Source organism: Podarcis pityusensis, assembly GCF_964106645.2.
Source record: "Podarcis pityusensis genome assembly, chromosome: 7".
Taxonomy (NCBI): domain Eukaryota; kingdom Metazoa; phylum Chordata; class Lepidosauria; order Squamata; family Lacertidae; genus Podarcis; species Podarcis pityusensis.
This window is the reverse complement of record NC_138031.1, coordinates 2872764-2893667: the sequence shown is the minus strand read 5'-3', so window position 1 is coordinate 2893667 and position 20904 is coordinate 2872764. Positions and strand designations below refer to the sequence as shown.

General features: G+C 46.5%; 1 protein-coding gene across 1 annotated transcript in view; it reads left to right on the top strand.

The window, feature by feature from the left end:
* The window catches only part of ZC3H3 (zinc finger CCCH-type containing 3), a 282895-nt gene that overhangs the window by 160917 nt on the left and 101074 nt on the right, over positions 1-20904 (top strand). The window contains exon 5 of the mRNA XM_081012543.1: positions 7585-7778. Coding sequence (XP_080868669.1) covers positions 7585-7778 — 194 coding nt within the window. The remainder of the gene's footprint in view (positions 1-7584; positions 7779-20904) is intronic.

The following is a 20904-nucleotide window of genomic DNA, read 5'->3' as shown; positions in this document are numbered from 1 at the left end:
CCTTGGGTCCCCAGATGTTGCTGGACTACAACTCCCTTCATCCCTGACCACTGGCCCCGCTAGCTAGGGATGATGGGAGTTGTAGTCCAGCAACATCTGGGGACCCAGGGTTGAGAAAGTTTGGCTCAGAGATACGTGAGGACAGATGTTTCCAATAAATAGATGTTAAAAGGCGTGTTTCACGGTGGGTGTCATGCAAACAATCCCAATTTCTAACAGCTGTGAAAACGCCTTTCAGTTTAGCTCTTGGCAGTTCAATTTGGCTGTGGGCGACTCCCTGGCAGGGTTCGCTGGCATCCCAAGACTTCTCCCGGCAGAGGCCCACAACTGGCTCAGCAAGCCTAACAGGGCCAGGCGACCCGCTACAGGGATAGCTCAGTCTGTGGAGCATGAGATCTCAGGGATGTGGATTCGAGCCTGATGTTGGGCAAAAAGGTTCCTTCATTGCAGGGGTTCTATGATTCAGCTTCCAAAGCCCTACTGATAGTCAGGGCAGGAGGTGGTAGGAGGTCTTCCCACCCCAATGGTTCTTAATTTTTTTTTAAATTTCCCCACCCATGAATTTCTGCTTGGCGAGGGATTAGCTATTCTAACTCCAGAGTGGCATAGTTCAGAGGCCAGATTGTGGAGCGTCTCAGGTGAACTCATTTCCCGTCCTTGCCCCGCTTCTGTCATACCCCATTTTGGAAATCTGCTAGTGCTAGATCTGTGCTTGGAGGCAGCAGGGGGTAGACCAGGCATATCCAAAGTCCGTTTCGGGGGGCCTAATCCGGTCCGCCGGACAGTTTAATCCAGTCCCTGTGGCAGTTTATTTCTTGGGGTAAATTCCTAAAAAACCTCCCCAACTTCAATCCTAAAAGAAGCTCAACAACTCCAACCCTAAGAAAAGCTCAACATCTTTGGGGTAAAATCCTAAAAAAAGGTCAACAACGTGTTGGCCCCCCACGGCCCTTCACTTCATCAAATCTGGCCCTTTTTGAAAAAAGTTTGGACACCACTGGGGTAGACGGTGGTCTCCAGGACAGACACCCCCTCCCTAATAATAATAATAACAACAACAACAACAATTTATCTATATCCTGCCCTCCCCAGCAGAAGCCAAAAAACCCACCAACAACACCCATAGCAAAAATGGGGGTTGGGTAGGATTGTTCTCCAATTTGTGAGCATTTGCCACAAAAAGCAGGTAATCTAGGAATCGCAAGACCAGTAGCAGTTAAACAACATTTTGCTCCTCTCTGAAATAAGTACAGCCTTCTGTGTACTGATCAAGTGAGTCTACCCTCTTCTGGCTTAAAGCAGTAACAGCCAAGTATGGGATCAGAAGGCACAACAGGTCTTTTTGATAAGCATTTAGATTTATTTATTTTTGCGCTGGCGGTGGACTCCCGTTTACTCATTTTAGAAACATAAAATACCAACATAACCTTTTAAATGTCACAGTACTCGTCTCAGCACCCCATAGAGTCTGTTGTGATTTTCGATTGTCACTTTGCATAATTCATTTTTCAAAAAAGCGACCAACAAGTTAGTAATAGTCCAGCATTTAGAGAGAGAGAAACAGTCTCTGCCAGCTGCTATGGCCTCTGAATTCTGGCTCCTTGGGAGCAAATGGCAGGGGACCACAGAGAGCAAACATATGAGCTGCTCTCCAGGATTTCAAGAAGGAGTCTCCCTCTGTGGCTCAGTCAGTAGAGCATGAGACTCTCAATCTCAGGGTCATGTGTTTGAGCCCCACGTTGGGCAAAAGATTTCTGCCTTGCAGGGGGTTGGACTAGATGACCCTCATGGTCTCTTCCAGCTCTACACATTCTATGATTCTATGATTCTATTCATACCTGGAGATCAGGGATTGAACCTGATACCTTTGGGTTGCAATGCAGATGATTTACTATTGAGCTAAGGCATTTCCTCCCTTTAGGAGGAACCATCCTAAAGGGAATGGTTGTTGCATTTATGCAGTACTTGGGGGCTTAATAATAATAATAATAATAATAATAATAATAATAGGGACGCGGGTGGCACTGTGGTCTAAACCATAGAGCCTAGGGCTTGCCAGTCGGAAGGTCAGCAGTTTGAATCCCCGCGACGGGGTGAGCTCCCGTTATTCAGTCCCAGCTCCTGCCAACCTAGCAGTTCAAAAGCACGTCAAGTACTAGTAGATAAATAGGTACCACTCCGGCAAGAAGGTAAACGGCGTTGGCCACATGACCCAGAAACTGTCTGCGGACAAACGCTGGCTCCCTCGGCCTATAGAGCGAGATGAGCGCGCAACCCCAGAGTTGTCTGCGACTGGACCTAACGGTCAGGGGTACCTTTACCTTTTAATAATAATAATAGTTTATTATTTATACCCCACCCATCTGGCTGGGTTTCTCCAGCCTCTCTGGGCAGCTTCCAACAAAAGATTAAAAATACATTAAAACATCAGTCATTTAAAACTTCCTTAAACAGGGCTGCCTTCAGATGTCTTCTAAATGTCAGATAGTTGTTTATTTCTTTGACATCTGATGGGAGGGCGTTCCACAGGGCAGGCGCCACTACCAAGAAGGCCCTCTGCCTGGTTCCTTGTAGCCTCTCTTCTCGCAGTAAGGGATCTGCCAGAAGGCCTTCGGAGCTGGACCTCAGTGTCTGGGCAGAACGATGGGGGTGGAGACGCTTCTTCAAGGATACTGAGCCAAGGCCATTTAGGGCTTTAAAGGTCAACACCAACACTTTGAATTGTGCTCAGAAACATACTGGGAGCCAATGTAGGTTTTTCAGGACCGGTGTTATGTGGTCTCGGCAGCACCTGGTTGGCTGTAGTGGAAAACAGGGCTAAGTGTACCCTTTGTCTGACCCAGAAAAACCCCATCATCACTGAGAGTGCTTGGGCACGTTTACAATAAGGCAATCACATTTATTTCCACACCAGTTAGACCATGGTCAGAATGGAATATAGCCGCTTTTGTTCTTTGGCCAGGATGTGATCTGTTTCCTCGACGTTTCTCGCTTGCTGTTTGAGCTCTCTCTAACCTGTGGTTTGGTTTTCATGCCTGCAGCGGCAGCTCCCGATATAAAAAAGAGCGGCTTCCCTGCCTTGTTCAGTTTTAATCACAGCTGTGGTGTGTTGGAGCCCTACCAGATGGAGCTTTCAGCAGAACAGGCAGCCTTTTTACCTTTCAGCGTGCGCTAAGCAAGGAGAAGCGGTTGCAGCAACCACCTCGGGGTGGCTGGCGTTAATGAGTCTTCATTCGGAAATGTTTAGGAAAACCGCTGAGCGCAGGTGTCTGGATTAGAGGCCGAAGTAGTAAAGCTCAGCAGTCTCTAACGCAAACAGAAGCAGAGTGCAGTTGGAGCACAAGACATCTAATCTGCAAAGGAATGGGGCACGAGAGGCAGAAAGGGGATGGACGAGCCTTGGACGGGAGAGGGTGGGTGCCTTGTCTTTGTTTCACTTATTTGGGTGATCTATATACACTGGTACCTCGGGTTAAGAACTTAATTCGTTCTGGAGGTCCATTCTTAACCTGAAGCACCACTTTAGCTAATGGGGCCTCCCGCTGCCGCCGGAGCACGATTTCTGTTCTCATCCTGGAGCAAAGTTCTTAACCTGAGGTACTATTTCTGGGTTAGCGGAGTGTGTAACCTGAAGCGTCTGTAACCTGAAGCGTATGTAACCCGAGGTACCACTGTACTGTCCTGTATACTGTATGGAAGTGAGAGCTGGACCATAAAGAAGGCTGATCGCCGAAGAATTGGTGCTTTTGAATTCTGGCGCTGGAGGAGACTCTTGAGAGTCCCATGGACTGCAAGAAGATCAAACCTCTCCATTCTGAAGGAAATCAGCCCTGAGTGCTCACTGGAAGGACAGATCCTGAAGCTGAGGCTCCAAGACTTTGGCCACCTCATGAGAAGAGAAGACTCCCTGGAAAAGACCTTGATGTTGGGAAAGATGGAGGGCACAAGGAGAAGGGGACGACAGAGGACAAGATGGTGGGACAATGTTCTCGAAGCTACCAGCATGAATTTGACCAAACTGCGGGAGGCAGTGGAAGACAGGAGGGCCTGGCGTGCTCTGGTCCAGGGGGTCACGAAGAGTCGGATACGACTAAATGACTAAACACATAAATATACTGTCCTTTCCTGGAGCCACAAGGATGGTTTTCAACAAAGTCAATTAAGATTAAAATAACGCATAGAGTTCCAAAAATAGCACAGGTCTTAAGGCACTCAACACAACTCATAGCAGTTTGCTGAACAGCAGTTTACTAGTTGCAACTGTAGCTGCCAGTCCATTTTGTCTAATCATGCTTTCCCTCCTCCAAACGAATGCCGAAAAGTTATTTACTTATAAATGAATTTAATAAATTTATAAAATATTTGCGGTGCTTCCGGTCCTACTCAGATGCTCATTTCCAGAGGGTGACGCTCTTCAACCTCGTGGAGCCTTCAGTGTGGGGTTCCTCAGAGTTCAGTTTTCTCCCCCATGCTGTTTAACATCCACATGAAACGGCTGAGTGGGGTTATCCGGAGCTTTGGAGTACGTTGTCAGCAATATTGCTGATGACACACAGCTCTGCTTGTCCTTTACATCTGCAGGTGAGGCAGTGGAAGAGCTGGACTGACGTCTTGCCCCGATAATGGACTGGATGAGAACCAGAACCAGAAGCTCAGTCCAGATAACACTGAGGCGTTGTTAGGGGGCAGTTCCTTAGACCAGATGGATGGGAGGTGGCCTGCTCTTCCTGTATTTAATAAATTTTTATTGGAAATTTTATTTACAACATAGCATAAACTCCCCATCCCCCCAATACACAAATCCACCCTCATTAAACATGAACATAACATACAATGAGCAAAACATACAACAATACAAACAACCAAATAAAAGACTTCCTTTATCCTGGCCTCCTTATTTACTTCTTATAAGCTGTTTCCTTTATGAATAATTATTAAGATTTTTCTAATTATAACTTAAATATCCACAAAGTCTCCTGCAGACATTAATCGAAACAAGTCCAGGTATGTATTTTAGGGCACTGTTTTGTATTCTCTGCATTTCCCCCATGCTTTTTGAAATTCTTGCCCACTGTGATCTCTAATTGCCTCTGTTAATCTAGCCAGTTCAATATACTCTAACAGTTTGTCTTGCCATTCCTTTTTTGTTGGGCAGGTTGCCTGCTCTTGATGGGGTAACACCTCCTCTGAAGGAGGAGGTTCACAGCTTGGGTGTCCTCCTGGGTTCTTTGCTGTCTCTTGAGGCTCAGGTGGCCTCAGTGGCCCGGAGTGCCTTCCATCAGCTTTTGCTGGTGGCCCAGCTGCATCCCTATCTGGACAGAGAAAGCCTAACTTCTGTGCTCTGGTAACCTCTAAGTTAGGTTACTGCAATGCATTATATGTGGGGCTGCCTCTGAGGACAGTTCGGAAACTTCAGCTGGTGCAGAACTCAGTGGCCAGGTTGCTCAAGTCAGTTTGAGCATATTACACCGATCCTGGTCCAGCTGCACTGGCTGCCAATCACGCCATTTAGGGCTTTAAATGCCAAAGGAAGCCCCTTGTTCCAAATACCTCAGAGCCATTTAGCCATGCACTAAAGATTGACTCCTAGAAATACGTTGGGGGAGACCTTGCTGGTGGCTTGCTTTTTACGGACTAATACATGCTACAATCTCTTTTCTACCACAAGGGTGTGTAGGACCTCAGTTCACAGTGAAGCATACAGGAGCAACAGTGGCATCCCTTGCGACAGCCCAATTTTAAATGCCCGGGGAAAAATAGGAATAGCTTCACTGTGTCCCTGCAATTTTGCTACACCTGAATCCACGCAGAGTCCTTTTTCCCTAGGTCAGATAAGCGCTTTGATATAAATACATGGGTCCCCCCCGGCGATGTTTCACGGAATAGCCTTTTGATCAGGCTATACAGCAGAGATGCTTAAAGCTGCATTTGTGCACCCAAGTCTTCTTCCTCCTCCTTCCTTGATTGCTTTGCGCAAACCGGTTAACGGACCAACTTTCTTCTTGCCCCATCTGTGGGAACTCTCAGGCACAATACATCAAGGCCGGTAGCCAATGGCAACAACCATATTAGAATAAACTTGTCATGCTAAGAACTAATAAATGTAATGATTACATTTTGCAATTCCCCCTTTTTGTGTGCCGCGCTTGCCTTCATTTGAAGGTAATGCTCCTCCGGCTTTTGCTTTCTGCTGATAGGAGAGCAGCTCCCTAATTTACACCCATTCTTCAGTCAATGCCGCGGTTTATATAGTTTCCGCTAATAGCATTATGAGCCATAGTTTTGTGCTAATTCAAAATTAGATCTCTCATTTGCATAAACAAATTACTGTTTGGATTAGCGCTAAATAGTTAAGGCAGCTGATACTGGAGCAGATTTGATTTGGTTGGAATGGCTGCTGGCCTAATGGTGGATGTGCAGAACTCCGAATGCGAGTGGGAATAGTTACAGATGCAGAGTCAGCCCATGCAGGAAGCTGCGGCTTGGCAGAGTTGCCTGGAGGACCCAGAATTTGGCAAGGAAATTTCATGTTAAAAAAAGAAAACAAGTTTCTAGTCCACAGTGGAAGCTGAGTGCGACAGTGCTCTTTCCACTTGTGATTCTGCCTCCGATAGGATGGAGAACATAGCCATCATGACTTGTAGCCACTGATCGTTTTATCATCCAACGATTTGTCTAATCCTCTTGCTTCTGCCACGGACTTTAACAAGCCCTCGTCTCTCACCTGTAACTGCTCCCTTCCCTGGGATGTGGGTTTTCCAGAAAAGGTTGAATTGAAGATTTCTGAAGAGTTTTCCCAATACAAATTGGGGTAATTTTGCACCAGAAAATTGTTTGCATTGGAGAATTTCCCAATGTCCTAGAGAATGATCTAGTTTAGCATGCTTATGTTACTTGTATTGAGTGAACCCAAAAATTTGGAAACTGCCAAGGTTGCCAGATATTTATTTGCAGTCAGCATCAATTCCTTGCTCCTAATCAACTTAGGTAATGCAAAAGTTCCAGTGGGAAAATATAAGTAAAGACGCTCTTCTCCACATCCCATCCCCTTCCCCTACGGGCAGTCTGGTGGCAATACTGACTTAACTTGCGCAGTCATTGAAATGTTTGCAGAGAGAGTGTGTGTGTGTGAAGTGCTTTGAAGGAACTTAGGCACACAGTGTGTGGGGGGGCTGCAGAGGCCTTTGGGAGCTGCTGCCTGTCCAAGTGGACATTGCTGGTCTAGAAAAGTTCTACCTCTCTTGGAAGCCTGGCTCCTGGAAGCAGAACGAATCAAGCAGAGCAAGCAAAGCACTGTTGAATTTGCTTCTGTCCCAGAATGCATGCTCATTGCAGAGGCTTGGGCGAGTCTGGAGTAAACCTTGGATATTTTTCTGCTTCAGTTGTTTGAGACAAATGGAAGGAAATGCCAGGGACAGGTCAGGCAGACCACTTTTCAGAATAGCACATCGGAATAACAACCCTGCTAGCATTTAAACTCTTGTTTCTGTTGGATAACCCTGTTGGATAGTCCTAAAAGAACATGGCAGGCTGTGAGCAAAGGTCCCAGTTGCTTACCTTGAGTGTATTCTTTTGTCTTTGCAGGTCTCTGGTACTGAATAGCACCCGCCACTCTCCCACAGGGAGCAAGTTCCAGGCTTTGCAGCACCACTGGAGGAGCAAAGATCTGCGCTGCATCGGAGGAGTCATGTACAGGGTGTCCGCTAACAAGCTTGCCAAAACTTCCAGCTCTCCGGCCAGGAGCGGTGAAGTAGCTAGCAGGAGTCACACCAGAGCAGGTAGGCTATAGGACAGCTTCCTGGTCTTGGATACTGGCACATGTGAGTGCAGAGCTGCTCCCAGTTGGAGTGGGAGGCAGCTGACACTGTAACATCGTCCCAGATCCCGAGTATCTTCGTTCTGCTAAGTGTGGCTTGGGTTTCCATAACGGTCTTTTTTGTTATCAGGTTCAACCGTCTCAGAGCTGAGGTTTGCTAGGTCAGTGCAAACTACTGGGCAAGATAGCTTAGCTCATCCGCTGCTAATTAAAGTTAGCCTTGTGGGATTTGATCTCCTTAATCAGGAGTAGCTGAGATGTTGCTCTCTGGATGTTGTCGGACTACAACTCCCATCCACATCCCTGGCCACTGGCCATGCTGGCTGGGACTGATGAGAGTTAGAGTCCCAGCAGCATCCGGAAGGGACCACACTGGTTACCCCATCCTGGATTAAGTCACAGCCCCTTATAAAATATTGGCTTCTTTGCAAGCCCACAAAGAGAAACTTCACTAATCTTGGGTGGCTCAATATCTCAGGTCTAAGTTCTTGCAAGGAACCTTGGCTTATTTTCCAGAACTCAGAAGAAAATCTCCAAACTGGAAAGTTTACAAATGGAGTAACAACTTTAAGACTCAGATCTACTTTACTTTGAGCATCTGTTTGGGAATCTTATTGGAATAAATGCAATTCAGGAACTCCAATTATTTTAAAATCTCCCTTTTAAACAGTGGCAGGTAGGATGTGAAAATTTTTGTTGTTTGTTGTTGTTTAGTCATTTAGTCGTGTCCGCCTCTTCGTGACCCCCTGGACCAGAGCACGCCAGGCCCTCCTGTCTTCCACTGCCTCCCGCAGTTTGGTCAAACTCATGCTGGTAGCTTCGAGAACACTGTCCCGCCATCTCGTCCTCTGTCGTCCCCTTCTCCTTGTGCCCTCCATCTTTCCCAACATCAGGGTCTTTTCTGTTGGTTTCTGCTTTCCTTCACTGTGCAGCGAAAGGGCTTGTCACGAGACAGGTGTTTACATTCCACAGTCTGTACTGTTGGAGTTTCTCACGGGAAAGGGAGACTGGATGTGACGTACACTGGTTTCCTGTTTTTCACTTTGTGATTCTCTCCGAGCTGTCGAGGAGAGAGGATGCATTTTCTGCTCCGGCAGAGGCAAGATGTCTTTCTGTAATATACCAGCTTTGAACTGTAAATAAAGCAATATAGAGTATGCAGCACGTACTCCTCATCCTTCCGCTGGGCACGAGACTCTGCTTTAAATCAACACGTGGTTATGGGCTCCAGAAGTCGAATCGGAGTGCCGGCAAAGGATCGGAATGCAGAGGGACAGGTCGGATCGGAATCTGCTCTGCGCGTAAAAGTGATTGATGAGGTATGTGCTACTGCTCCGGGCAGCCTGCCAGCTTCTAGTTAATGGCTTTATGGCTGGACTTTGAACTTTCAAAGCCGGTTTTGCCGGGAATAGGCAAAAGGCTCCCAGGCACAAGTCACTATGCTGGGGAAATCGAAAGTAACTTTTAAGTGCGCTTTTGGAATAAAGCAGCTGCAGCAGTGACGCAGCAAGATTTAAAGCAGCATATATGACGCTGAAGGCTAATGCCAGAGTCATGATGGCCCTTCAGGATGCTTGTGGGATTCCTAAGCTCAGCAAGAAAAATTACGCGGACTGGGTTCTGTATGCAGAGGCAATTCTGCGGAAAGAGGGTTTGTTTGAGGTGATTACAGAAACCCCCCCAGCTCCAGTTACAGATGCATGGGAAGCTAAGGATTCCAAAGCAAGGGGAACTCTTACATTGATAGTATCCCCAGAAGAGCTCTGTCTATTGCGTGATAAGACCTCAGCCAGAGAAATTTGGGACGCTTTGAGAGAAGCTCACTTAAGGACAGAAGCTGGATCCACTATGTTTTACTTTAACAAGCTGCATAATATGGCTCTTGCTGAAGGTGGAGATGTGCGTTTACATCTGATGGAGATGCAAAATCTGAGACATGAGCTGCAACAGAGAGGACTCAACTTTCCAGAGGCTGTGTATTCTTTCATGATACTACAATCTTTGGGTTCAGGTTGGGAGTCTGTTGCAACCCAGATTGCTGTGCAGCCAACCGCTCAGCTAACAGTGGACTATGTAACTGCCGTGATTTTAAATGAAGCAGATCGCCGGGGTGCTAGCTGCATGGGCAAAGGGGAGTCTTCACAGACGTCGTCCCATAGTGCAGTGGAACCACCAGATGGCGCCAAAGCTTTGAAGGCAGTGAAATGCTACTCGTGTGGACGTCTAGGCCATATGAAGAGGGAATGCAGATATCCCAGGGCCAAGACAGAGCAGCGCAGCGATAGCTCATCGCGCGGAAAAGGCCGAGGCAAAGGCAAAGGTCCGGTGTCTAGGACAACGCAGCACAAGGCTATGGTTTCACGCTTCACTCCAAAGGTTGCAGAGGTCCAGAAGACGTCTAGATCTTTCTTCGTTGTTGATTCAGCGGCAACCCACCACATGTGCAATGATAAGAGACTGTTTGTGTCTTTTACACCGCAGGAAGGTGCGATTCACCAGGCGGATGACCACACTATTCCCAGTAAAGGCTACGGAACTGTTGTTCTTCACAGTTTGGACTTATCGATACAGAATGTGCTTTACGTGCCAGACGCCAAACATAATCTGCTCAGCGTTGGACAGCTGAATGAGCGGAACATTGACGTTTCCTTCAAGAACAAGAAGTGCATCATCACAAAGAAAAATGATTATGTATTGCATGCTGAATATGTTGATCGTTTGTTTGTTTTGTATTATGATGATGTTGAAAAGGATGACACTTGTTGCATTGCAGGTTCTAACAAAAGTTTGCATGCAGAATGTATTCATGATTTTCACCGAAAATTTGGTCATTTGCATTTTGAGGCAGTATCTAAAATGCCTGCCTTGGTTGAAGGTATGACTATTAAACCCTGCAGGTACCACATGAAGTGCAAAGCATGCGCAGCAAACAAGGTGAAAATGGCTGCGAAAGGTAAGGTGTCTAGTAGGCAAGCTACAGAACCATACCAGGTTGTTCATGCTGATTTAGTTGGACCACTAGCGCCCTCTTTGGGTGGAAATAGATACTTCATGGTTCTCATTGATGCATTTTCTAGATATATTTATGTGTATAATCTCAAGCAGAAATCAGAGGCTTTTCCTAGGTTCAAGGAATTCTGTGCTTGGTTGGAAAATGTGCATGGTAAGAAGATAAAGACTCTTTTCACTGATCGCGGGGGAGAATTCACTTCTCAGCAGTTTGAAGCTTTTCTGACTGAGAAAGGAATTCAACACGATTTGTCTAGTCCTCGCTCGCCATGGCAGAATGGACTTGCGGAAAGGGCAAATCAGACATTGCTTCAAGGGTTAAAAACCTTGCTGCATGATGCCAATCTTCCAGAGAGTTATTGGGCCGAATCTCTCTCGTGTTTTGTTTACAGTTACAATCGCAGGTTATCTTCAGCGATTGGTTGTACCCCCTATGAGAAGATGTTTGGCAAGAAGCCATACATCAAACACATGAAGATTTTTGGTTCTGACATGTGGGTTCACTCACCACAAAACTCCAAGTTAGACAAGCGTGGATTGCATGGTATCTTTCTAGGTTATCAGAAAGGGTCTTACAGAATAATGATGACTGACTCTAAGACAATTAAGCTCACGAGAAGTGTTGAGTACAATGCAAAGTGGGGGGAGAATGTGGGAATTTTCCAATGTTATCCTGATGACGGTGATGAGACTGAGGATAGTCAAAAGCAACCACAACAACCCATACCCACTGATGAAGGTTCTGAGTCTGAATCTGAAACTGAATCGGGTGATTCAGAGGATTTCAAGAGTGCGAAAGCCTCTATGCGACCCTCTGAAAGCTCTGATCAAGAATTGGAGGAACCATTGTTCACAGTAGGTCGTTTTTCTCCTAAGAAGGAAGAGGAGAGTGTTGAAGACTTAAGGCTAATTCGTAGGTCACAGAGAGCCACAAAAGGCAGACCTCCAAAGAGATTTGCTGATGAGTTTGCTACGATAGCAGTAACAGCTGTTAAAAGCTCCAAGAAGGTATTTGAACCTTCAAGTTTCCAAGAAATCCAGGGTTTGGATTCAAAGGAAGCTGAGCCATGGTTAAATGCCATGAAGGCTGAGCTTGATTCCTTAGAAAGGAACAAAACATGGGAGCTAGTTCCAGTAGTTCCAGGAATGAAACTGCTTGGAAGCAAATGGGTCTTCAAAGCGAAGACAGATCAAAATGGCAAGATAGTCAGACACAAAGCCAGATTGGTAGCCAGAGGTTTTGCACAGGTACCAGGTGAAGACTATCACGAGACCTACTCACCGACAGTGAGATATGAAAGCATTAGGCTTATGCTCAAGCTAGCTGCAGAGGAAAATCTACACATTAGTCACCATGATATTAACACAGCTTTTCTGTACGGATCTCTGGATGAATCACTTTATATGCTTCCACCTGATGGCGTACAGGTAAAACAGGGATTTGTTTGTGCTCTGAAGAAATCCCTTTATGGTCTCAAACAAAGTGCACGGTGTTGGCACACAAAACTCACTGAAGTATTGTTTTCTCTAGATTTTCAGCAAGGGAAAGCTGATCCATGTGTATTTGTCAAAGAGGAGGGGCAAAAGAAACTGTACTGTTTGTTTTATGTTGATGATTTATTATTCTTTTGGAAAGATGTCGCAATGTACAATAACGCCCTAGCTCAACTGAAAGAGCACTTTGACATGAAAGATCTTGGTGAGGTAAACAACTACCTATCTCTGGAAATAGAGAGAGATCAAGATGGTAACATTCTAGTACACCAGTCACGGAAAATTGCTGATGTGTTAAGCAAACTAAATCTGATGGATGCTAACCCTGTAGACACACCGATGACAACAGGTTATCAGGTAGATGACACTGAAGAAGCATTTTCTGACACTACACTGTACAGAAGTGTGCTAGGCAAGCTAAACTTCATTGCCAGATGTTCAAGACCAGACATTGCTGTTAGCTGTAATTTGCTAAGCAGACAAGTCAACAATCCTAGTGTCAAGGATTGGAAAGCTCTGAAACGCATAGCGCGGTATTTGAAAGGCACTATGCATTACAGACTGAGATTTAACAATCAGAAGTCTGGTGGTCTTGAGATATTTGCAGATGCAAGTTTTGGAAGTGACACTACAGACAGGAAAAGTACGTCTGGAGTTTGCTACATGTACAATCAAGGTCTGTTTGATTGGTCATGCAAGAAGCAAACAACAGTTAGTTTAAGTACTTGTGAAGCCGAACTGAATGCACTATCGTATTCACTTAAGGATTGTGAATGGTTAATACAATTGTGCAAAGATATGAAACTTCCTGTCAAATGTCCAATCCAGGTTTACCAGGACAACAAAGCATGTTTGGCTTTGCTGAAGTCTGAAGGTTTTAAGCAAAGCATGAAGCACTTGCAATTAAAGTTGCAGCATGCTAGGGAATGTATTCAGAAGGGACTCGTAACGGTGTCCTATATGCCAGGTAATGAAATTCCTGCTGATGTATTGTCCAAGATTGTATCAAGGGATCAACACTGTACCTATGTGCAGAAGTTGGGTTTGTACTGATATTGTACGAACACGCTGCCCAGTGATGTTCACAGAAAGGGGGAGGATGTTGGTTTCTGCTTTCCTTCACTGTGCAGCGAAAGGGCTTGTCACGAGACAGGTGTTTACATTCCACAGTCTGTACTGTTGGAGTTTCTCACGGGAAAGGGAGACTGGATGTGACGTACACTGGTTTCCTGTTTTTCACTTTGTGATTCTCTCCGAGCTGTCGAGGAGAGAGGATGCATTTTCTGCTCCGGCAGAGGCAAGATGTCTTTCTGTAATATACCAGCTTTGAACTGTAAATAAAGCAATATAGAGTATGCAGCACGTACTCCTCATCCTTCCGCTGGGCACGAGACTCTGCTTTAAATCAACATTTTCCAGGGAGTCTTCTCTTCTCATGAGGTGGCCAAAGTATTGGAGCCTCAGCTTCAGGACCTGTCCTTCCAGTGAGCACTCAGGGCTGATTTCCTTCAGAATGGATCGGTTTGATCTTCTTGCAATCCATGGGACTCTCCAGAGTCTCCTCCAGCACCAGAATTCAAAAGCATCCATTCTTCGGCGATCAGCCTTTTTTATGGTCCAGCTCTCACTTCCGACGTGAAAAATAGCTAACAGGAAAACAGAGATCTAGTTCATGTGTTAGCTTTTCCCTTTTAAGTTCAAGAACAAGGAAAGGGACCATAGCATTTATTCAAACATTTCTCTACCTGTGTCCCATCCGTTCCGTAGCACTGTGTGGAATGCACCACACTCTTAAAAATCCATCCATAAAAACCCAGGTATATTGTACTCGGGAGTGAGGAGTGCTATAAATCCAGTTCAATAACCAGGTTGGTAGTTATCTGTTAATACCTCTCTAGCATTTCCCAGACGTCTAAAACTGTGCTGCCAGTTCCTAAGTTCAGACATCGCAGAGAGATGGTCTTGATAATAGCCTCTCCTTTATGGCTGCCTCTTGCCCTGAAGTTCTCCAGAGCTCAGGTCTATGCATGTTTTAAAAGCAGTATTTAGATCTTTTTTATCTGGACAGAAATTTGTTGGCCAAGGCTCAGGCCGAGTGTGAACAACGTTAACTCCTCCATATATTGAACCAAAGATATATTTTAAAAATGGATGCAGTTTTAACCCTCCACCCCAAACATTATTTTGTGAAGGCCCATCCGTGTCCTGGCCCTTACCGGACAAACACCTGAGTATATTTTCTTCCAAAACCTTTAACGTTCAGATCAGTGCAGTGCATAGGCAAAGTAAGGTTGGAAGGCACAGCAGGTTCTAATGGCTAAGCAAGTGAAGGCGCTGATCTTACAAGCTAACACACCCCTTCGGGTCCCGTTATATGGGGATGGGGTAGGCAAAAGGGCAAGCGGATGGCAGCTCCTTCGGTAGCCTTCTCTGGTCCTATTTGTGGGTTCCCCCCTGGGGCATTTGCTTGGCTGCTGCGAGGACAAAAAACGTGTCCAGAGGAGGGCAACCAAAATGGTCAAAGGCCTGGAAACGATGCCTTATGAGGAACGGCTAAGGGAGCTGGGCATGTTTAGCCTGGAGAAGAGGAGGTTAAGGGGTGATATGATAGCCATGTTCAAATATATAAAAGGATGTCACATAGAGGAGGGAGAAAGGTTGTTTTCTGCTGCTCCAGAGAAGCGGACACGGAGCAATGGATCCAAACTACAAGAAAGACGATTCCGCCTAAACATTAGGAAGAACTTCCTGACAGTAAGAGCTGTTGGACAGTGGAATTTGCTGCCAAGGAGTGTGGTGGAGTCTCCTTCTTTGGAGGTCTTTAAGCAGAGGCTTGACAACCATATGTCAGGAGTGCTCTGATGGTGTTTCCTGCTTGGCAGGGGGTTGGACTCGATGGCCCTTGTGGTCTCTTCCAACTCTATGATTCTATGATTCTATGATGAGCTTGCGGGGCCTGATCCACCAGGCTCTTCTTGTGTTAGAAGAACTGCGGTCCATTGCTCAGGGTCTGCCTGTTTGGAGTTTCATGCTAATAAGTTACAGTGTCCTGCTAGCAGACTTAAGGGGGTCTCTTTCATGGAAAACGCTTCTTCAGAACAGTCCTACACTCCTGCACAGAAGCAGCAACATGAGAGAGGCCAATGAGTATTATGGGAAGTGCAGCTTTCTTCTCAACCTGGACATGAGTCTTGTTGTTCATGTCGAGGAGAATAATAATAATAATAATAATAATAATAATAATAATAATAAACTTTCCCCCCAAAATTATTAATTTTCTCTTATAGAACATAGACATTAACACAAAAGAAAAACATTACACTTCACACAACAACAAAAAACATAACAAAAAAAAAGAGAATTGTTTCTTCTTGTATCCTGGTTATATTACATTGCTAAATGACTTCCTCAACACCCCTCAATCTGAATTTCATTGTATCACACATTTAACAGTTTCCAACTTCTAATTTATAACACAAATACCTTCTTTCAATTACAAACTTCTTATCTTTGCTTTATGTTCCAATCCATAATGTTCACTATAACAGATCTTTTTTTTTATCCTTAGGCCTAGTTTATTACTTCCTAGAATTTCCTAATTATCTTATATTGATAAAAATAATATTTTTTTATTTATACTCTGCCCTCCCCGGCCAGAGCCGGGCTCAGGGCGGCTATCACCAGTAAAATTACAATAAAAACATAATTTTTTTTGGGGGGGGGATACAATTTAAAATACAGGTTAAAAATACTCTACTCAAGGTTCCCAACTCAAGGTTCCTCCTCCATCTTTCTTCTTAAGGCTCCGGGGAGACCGATTCCCCGGAAAGCGTGTTTCATCAACTCTGCAAACTCTCTCTTTGCTCACGCCCCCCCCCCCCCAGCGTGCAGCTCCTGAATCTCCCACTCTGCTATTATCGGCACACTTTAAAAATGTGCCCCCCCCATCCGCAGCACCCAGTGAGTTAATCCACGGTTTAAGCTAAATCTCCACCCCCCCTCACCTGCTGAGATGAGGTGCCCTAAGCAGTTCTCTCTGCTCCCCCCCCCCCCGCCAGCTCAGCCCTGATTTCCCACTCTCAATTTCCTCTCTCATGCTTTTTATCTGCCAAGGTGGTGGTAGGGGGATGCAGTGATGGGGGGGCAGCGGTGGAGAGGAGCACAGGGCCGCTGAAGAGAAGCTCAGGAGCAGCTCCCTCTTTGTCAGGAGGCTGCTTTCTATCCCCCCCTTTCTGCCCCCCCTCCTGCCTCCCCTCTCCCTGCCCTGCCCAGTCCTTCTGCAGGCTGGATTGTTGCATCCTTCCTAATCCTCTTCTTTATGATCATCTTCCGCTTTGGCCGCTCCTGTCCCTATTAAACTTTTCATTTGCTTCTGTGTTTTTTTTTAAATAAAAAAGTTTATTTCCATCTGGGTTGCTTTTCAGGGTGGGTTGAGGGGCAGTGGCGGAATTAGATGGAGATCGATTCCCCCCCCGCCCCATACTTAATTTGGACGCCAATCGATCCCAAATATTTCCCTTCACCTTGGCCTGCGTGGCTGTGAAATCGGGGTGCCTTTTCCAGGAGCTCTGCAGAAGCATTTCAAATCTGATTACACCCTAATCAGCAGGCCCCAGGTGTGCGCCAGCTTCCATCTCTTGTTTATTGTACCTGGCTCCTTTCCTCTTAGCAAGCAGGCGGGTGGGGGCTCGAGGGAGGAAGGGAGGACCGTCTCAAATTACGGCCTGGTGACTCAGCAGCCTGGAAAAAAACGCATCTCTAAGGAGCCCATTTCCCTCGTCTGCTAGTACCCCCTGTCACCATCTTACAGGTATTGCCTATTTTCAGCATAAAGGTAAAGGGACCCCTGACCATTAGGTCCAGTTGTACCGACTCTGGGGTTGCGGCGCTCATCTCGCTTTATTGGCAAAGGGAGCCGGCGTACAGCTACCGGGTCATGTGGCCAGCATGACTAAGCCGCTTCTGGCGAACCAGAGCAGCGCACGGAAATGCCGTTTACCTTCCCGCTGGAGCGGTACCTATTTATCTACTTGCACTGGTGTGCTTTTGAACTGCTAGGTTGGCAGGAGCAGGGACCGAGCAACGGGAGCTCACCCCGTCGCAAGGATTCGAACTGCCGACCTTCTGATCAGCAGGTCCTAGGCTCTGTGTTTTAACCCACAGTGCCACCTGCGTCCCTTATTTTCAGCATACGTCTGTGCAATTTTTCCAGGCCCGGTATTGACACCTGAGGCGTCCATGGAATCATGGAGTTGAAAAGGACCCAAACGGTCATCTGATCCAACCCATTTCAATACAGAAATCACATCTGAAGCATCCCTGACAGATTTATGGGCATCTAACCCTCTGCTTGAGGGATGCGGGTGGTGCTGTGGGTTACGGTATATTTAGCCTGGGGAAAAAAGGAGACCGGGAGGAGATATGATGTTGTTTATTGTTGTTTAGTCATTTAGTCATCCCCGACTCTTCATGACCCCCTGTACCAGAGCACGCCAGGCACTCCTGTCTTCCACTGCCTCCCGCAGTTTGGTCAAACTCATGCTGGTAGCTTCGAGAACACTGTCCAACCATCTGGTCCTCTGTCGTCCCCTTCTCCTTCTGCCCTCCATCTTTCCCAACATCAAGGTCTTTTCCAGGGAGTCTTCTCTTCTCATGAGGTGGCCAAAGTATTGGAGCCTCAGCTTCAGGATCTGTCCTTCCAGTGAGCACTCAGGGCTGATTTCCTTCAGAAGGGATTGGTTTGATCTTCTTGCGGTCCATGGGACTCTCAAGAGTCTCCTCCAGCACCAGAATTCAAAAGCATCCATTCTTCGGCGATCAGCCTTCTTTATGGTCCAGCTCTCACTTCCATACATCACTACTGGGAAAACCATAGCTTGAACTATACGGACCTTTGTTGGCAAGGTGATGTCTCTGCTTTTTAAGATATGACAGCCATCTTCAAATATCTCAAGGCCTGTCACATGGATGAGGAAGCATGCTTGTTTTTTCCTGCTCTGGAGGGTAGGACTAGAACCAGTGACTTCAAGTTACATTAAAGGAGATTCCAACTAAACTTTTGGAAAAACCTTCTGGCAGTAAGAGCTGTTCGGCAGTGGAACGGTCTCCCATGACAGGTTGTGGACTCTCCTTCTTTGGAGGTTTTTAAGCAGAGTGGCCAACTATCATGGATGCTTTGGCTGATTTTCTTGCATTGCTTGGGGTTGGACTAGATGACCCACGGGGTCCCTTCCAGCTCTATGATTCTATCAATTTAGCTGGAGGTGTTAGGGGTCTAACCTGGGACATTTCTACAGTGTTCTTAAGTGAATGAGCTTCAGCTAGCTTTCTGGAGCCTTTCCGCGTCTGATGGCCTGGAATTATAAGGCTTCCAAACTAGAACCATGTGTGTTTGTGTTTGAGTGGGCACATTTGTGGTGCTGAGTGCCCCGGCAGTATTTATGTGCTTAGTTCATTGCATCGCCACGTGCTTGCTTGATCTGCAGGACCACATTCCCTTTAGAAGTTCCTTTTGTCTCCTGAGTGTTTGGGGCTAGCAAAGAGATGGGAGAAACACTTGACAGCTTAATTGCTTGGCATTTAACTGGGGCTGGTTATAATTCCGCCTGGCAATGGCGCGCTCCATCTGGATTTATTGGGTCAATATTTTGTCTCCCTCTGTCACGACTCCAATTTAGAGCCAGGGTGAAATGCTCAAGCGCTCCTCTCTTTCACCAGGTGGGCTGGCTGCTTTGATGTGCTTTTAAGCCCCTGACCCAGGGGCTCCGACTCTGGGCGCATTGAGCAGCGCCCTGGCGGACCTGGGACACACCATCTCATGCGTTTGCTTCTCCCAGTCGTGCCCCATCCCTAGCAGCCCTGAGGGAAGGGGAGCGCCAGCAGAGTAATGATGCCAAGGTGAGGAGATGGATGGAGCCCGTGGCTTCATGCCACCAGCCAGAGGGCACCCCACCTCATCCACCTTAGGAGGTCCAATGTATTTACTGTATTTTTTTCAAAAAATTTTATTCATTTTATAACACAAATAAAAAACACAAACAGAAAAGACAAACAATACAAACAAATTCTTCTCATATCCTTATTTTTCTAAATATTGTTAAGTGGGCTTCCCCAAGTCCCACCTATCTGATTTTCATTTTACTTCATCTTTAGCAGTTTACATATATCATAATTTCTAACCATCTTTTTTTTTAATCACACTTAAAATGACTTCACATTTTATCACTTACAAATAATACTATTTCAAAATACCCTGTCTTCTACTTCTAACCCTACAGCCTATATCCTCTTCCAAAGCTATTCTGAGATTTAAACATTAACAATTCTTTTTCAAATATTCCTGTCAGGGAACTGCCATCAGTGCTGGAGGGAGAGAGCAAAAGCCAGAGAGATTCCAGAGAGCGTCCAGGGATTGGGAGAAGCAGCCCATCTTCTGGGGAAGAGAATCAGCGTAGCACCAGTGGAGAAGGGGGGCAGATGGGGGAAGCGGCGAGGCGGTCCCATGACTCCTTGCCTGGGACCAGCGGGGAGAGTAGGGGTCCTCCGTTGCCCACGCCCTCCTTGCGCAGAAGGCTTTCGCGCAGAGAGAGTAGGAGGAGACTAGGCGTCAAAGAGCTTCTTTGCTGGAAGAAGTTTAAGAAACGCCCACTGACGGATCCTGCCAGCGATTGTGTCAGCCATGGGTGAGTGGCTGTCCGGACAGAAAAGGTTCACTTAGGCAACCCAGCCAGGTGTTGCACCCAGCTGGGGAGATAAGCACCGGCTTACGCACGAGCAACCCCTAGAACCATTAAAATTCCCTAAACTTCTTCCAGTCTTCTTCCACCGTCCCTTCTCTCTGGTCTCGGAGTCTCCCGGTCAGTTCGGCAAGTTCCGTATAGTCCATCATCTTCATCTGCCATTCTTCAATAGTTGGTAAATCTTGTTTCCACCTTAGGAGGTCCACTGTAGGCTGCAGAAGGAGCATAACTCAAAACAACACCAGATGCGGGTGCTAAATCTCTGCATCTGGAACACAGCGGTTCAGATCTTTCCCCAGTTGAGACAGAAGCCGGATATTGAACGTCAAGCGCTTTTGAATGTTAAATGAGCTGAACCAGGCAGGTGCCTGGCCCCTCTGCGTGCACACAAGGCTGTATTCCTTCAATTCCATCAACTTCACCCGCCTTTGAATCCTCCCTGGAAATGACAAATGTGGCTGTTAATTATTTAACTGGCTTTGCTTTGTCCTCCTCCTGCTGGGGGGGTGTGTGGGTGTGTGTGTGTGGTTCCCTTACGGGCAGCTGAGGCCGACCTGATTCACTTTCATCACGCAGACCCAACACCTGCTTTGTCGCCACTGGCACAAGTTAAGGATTTTTTTGGTCCCAGGGCTGCCTCTAACGCCAAGCCCTTTGCAATATCAGTGGCCAATCACGAGGCTGCCAGAAGTGATCAAGCAAGTCATCCATCTCTGTAAGCGAGAGGGAAACCAGTAGTTTTCCTCTTGCTTGTCCACAAGCCACAAGCTCGTTATCACGAGCTTGGAGAGCCCTGGGTATTTGCCTTTTGGCCGGTGGACCTGAGCGGAGTGGGTTTTATTCACT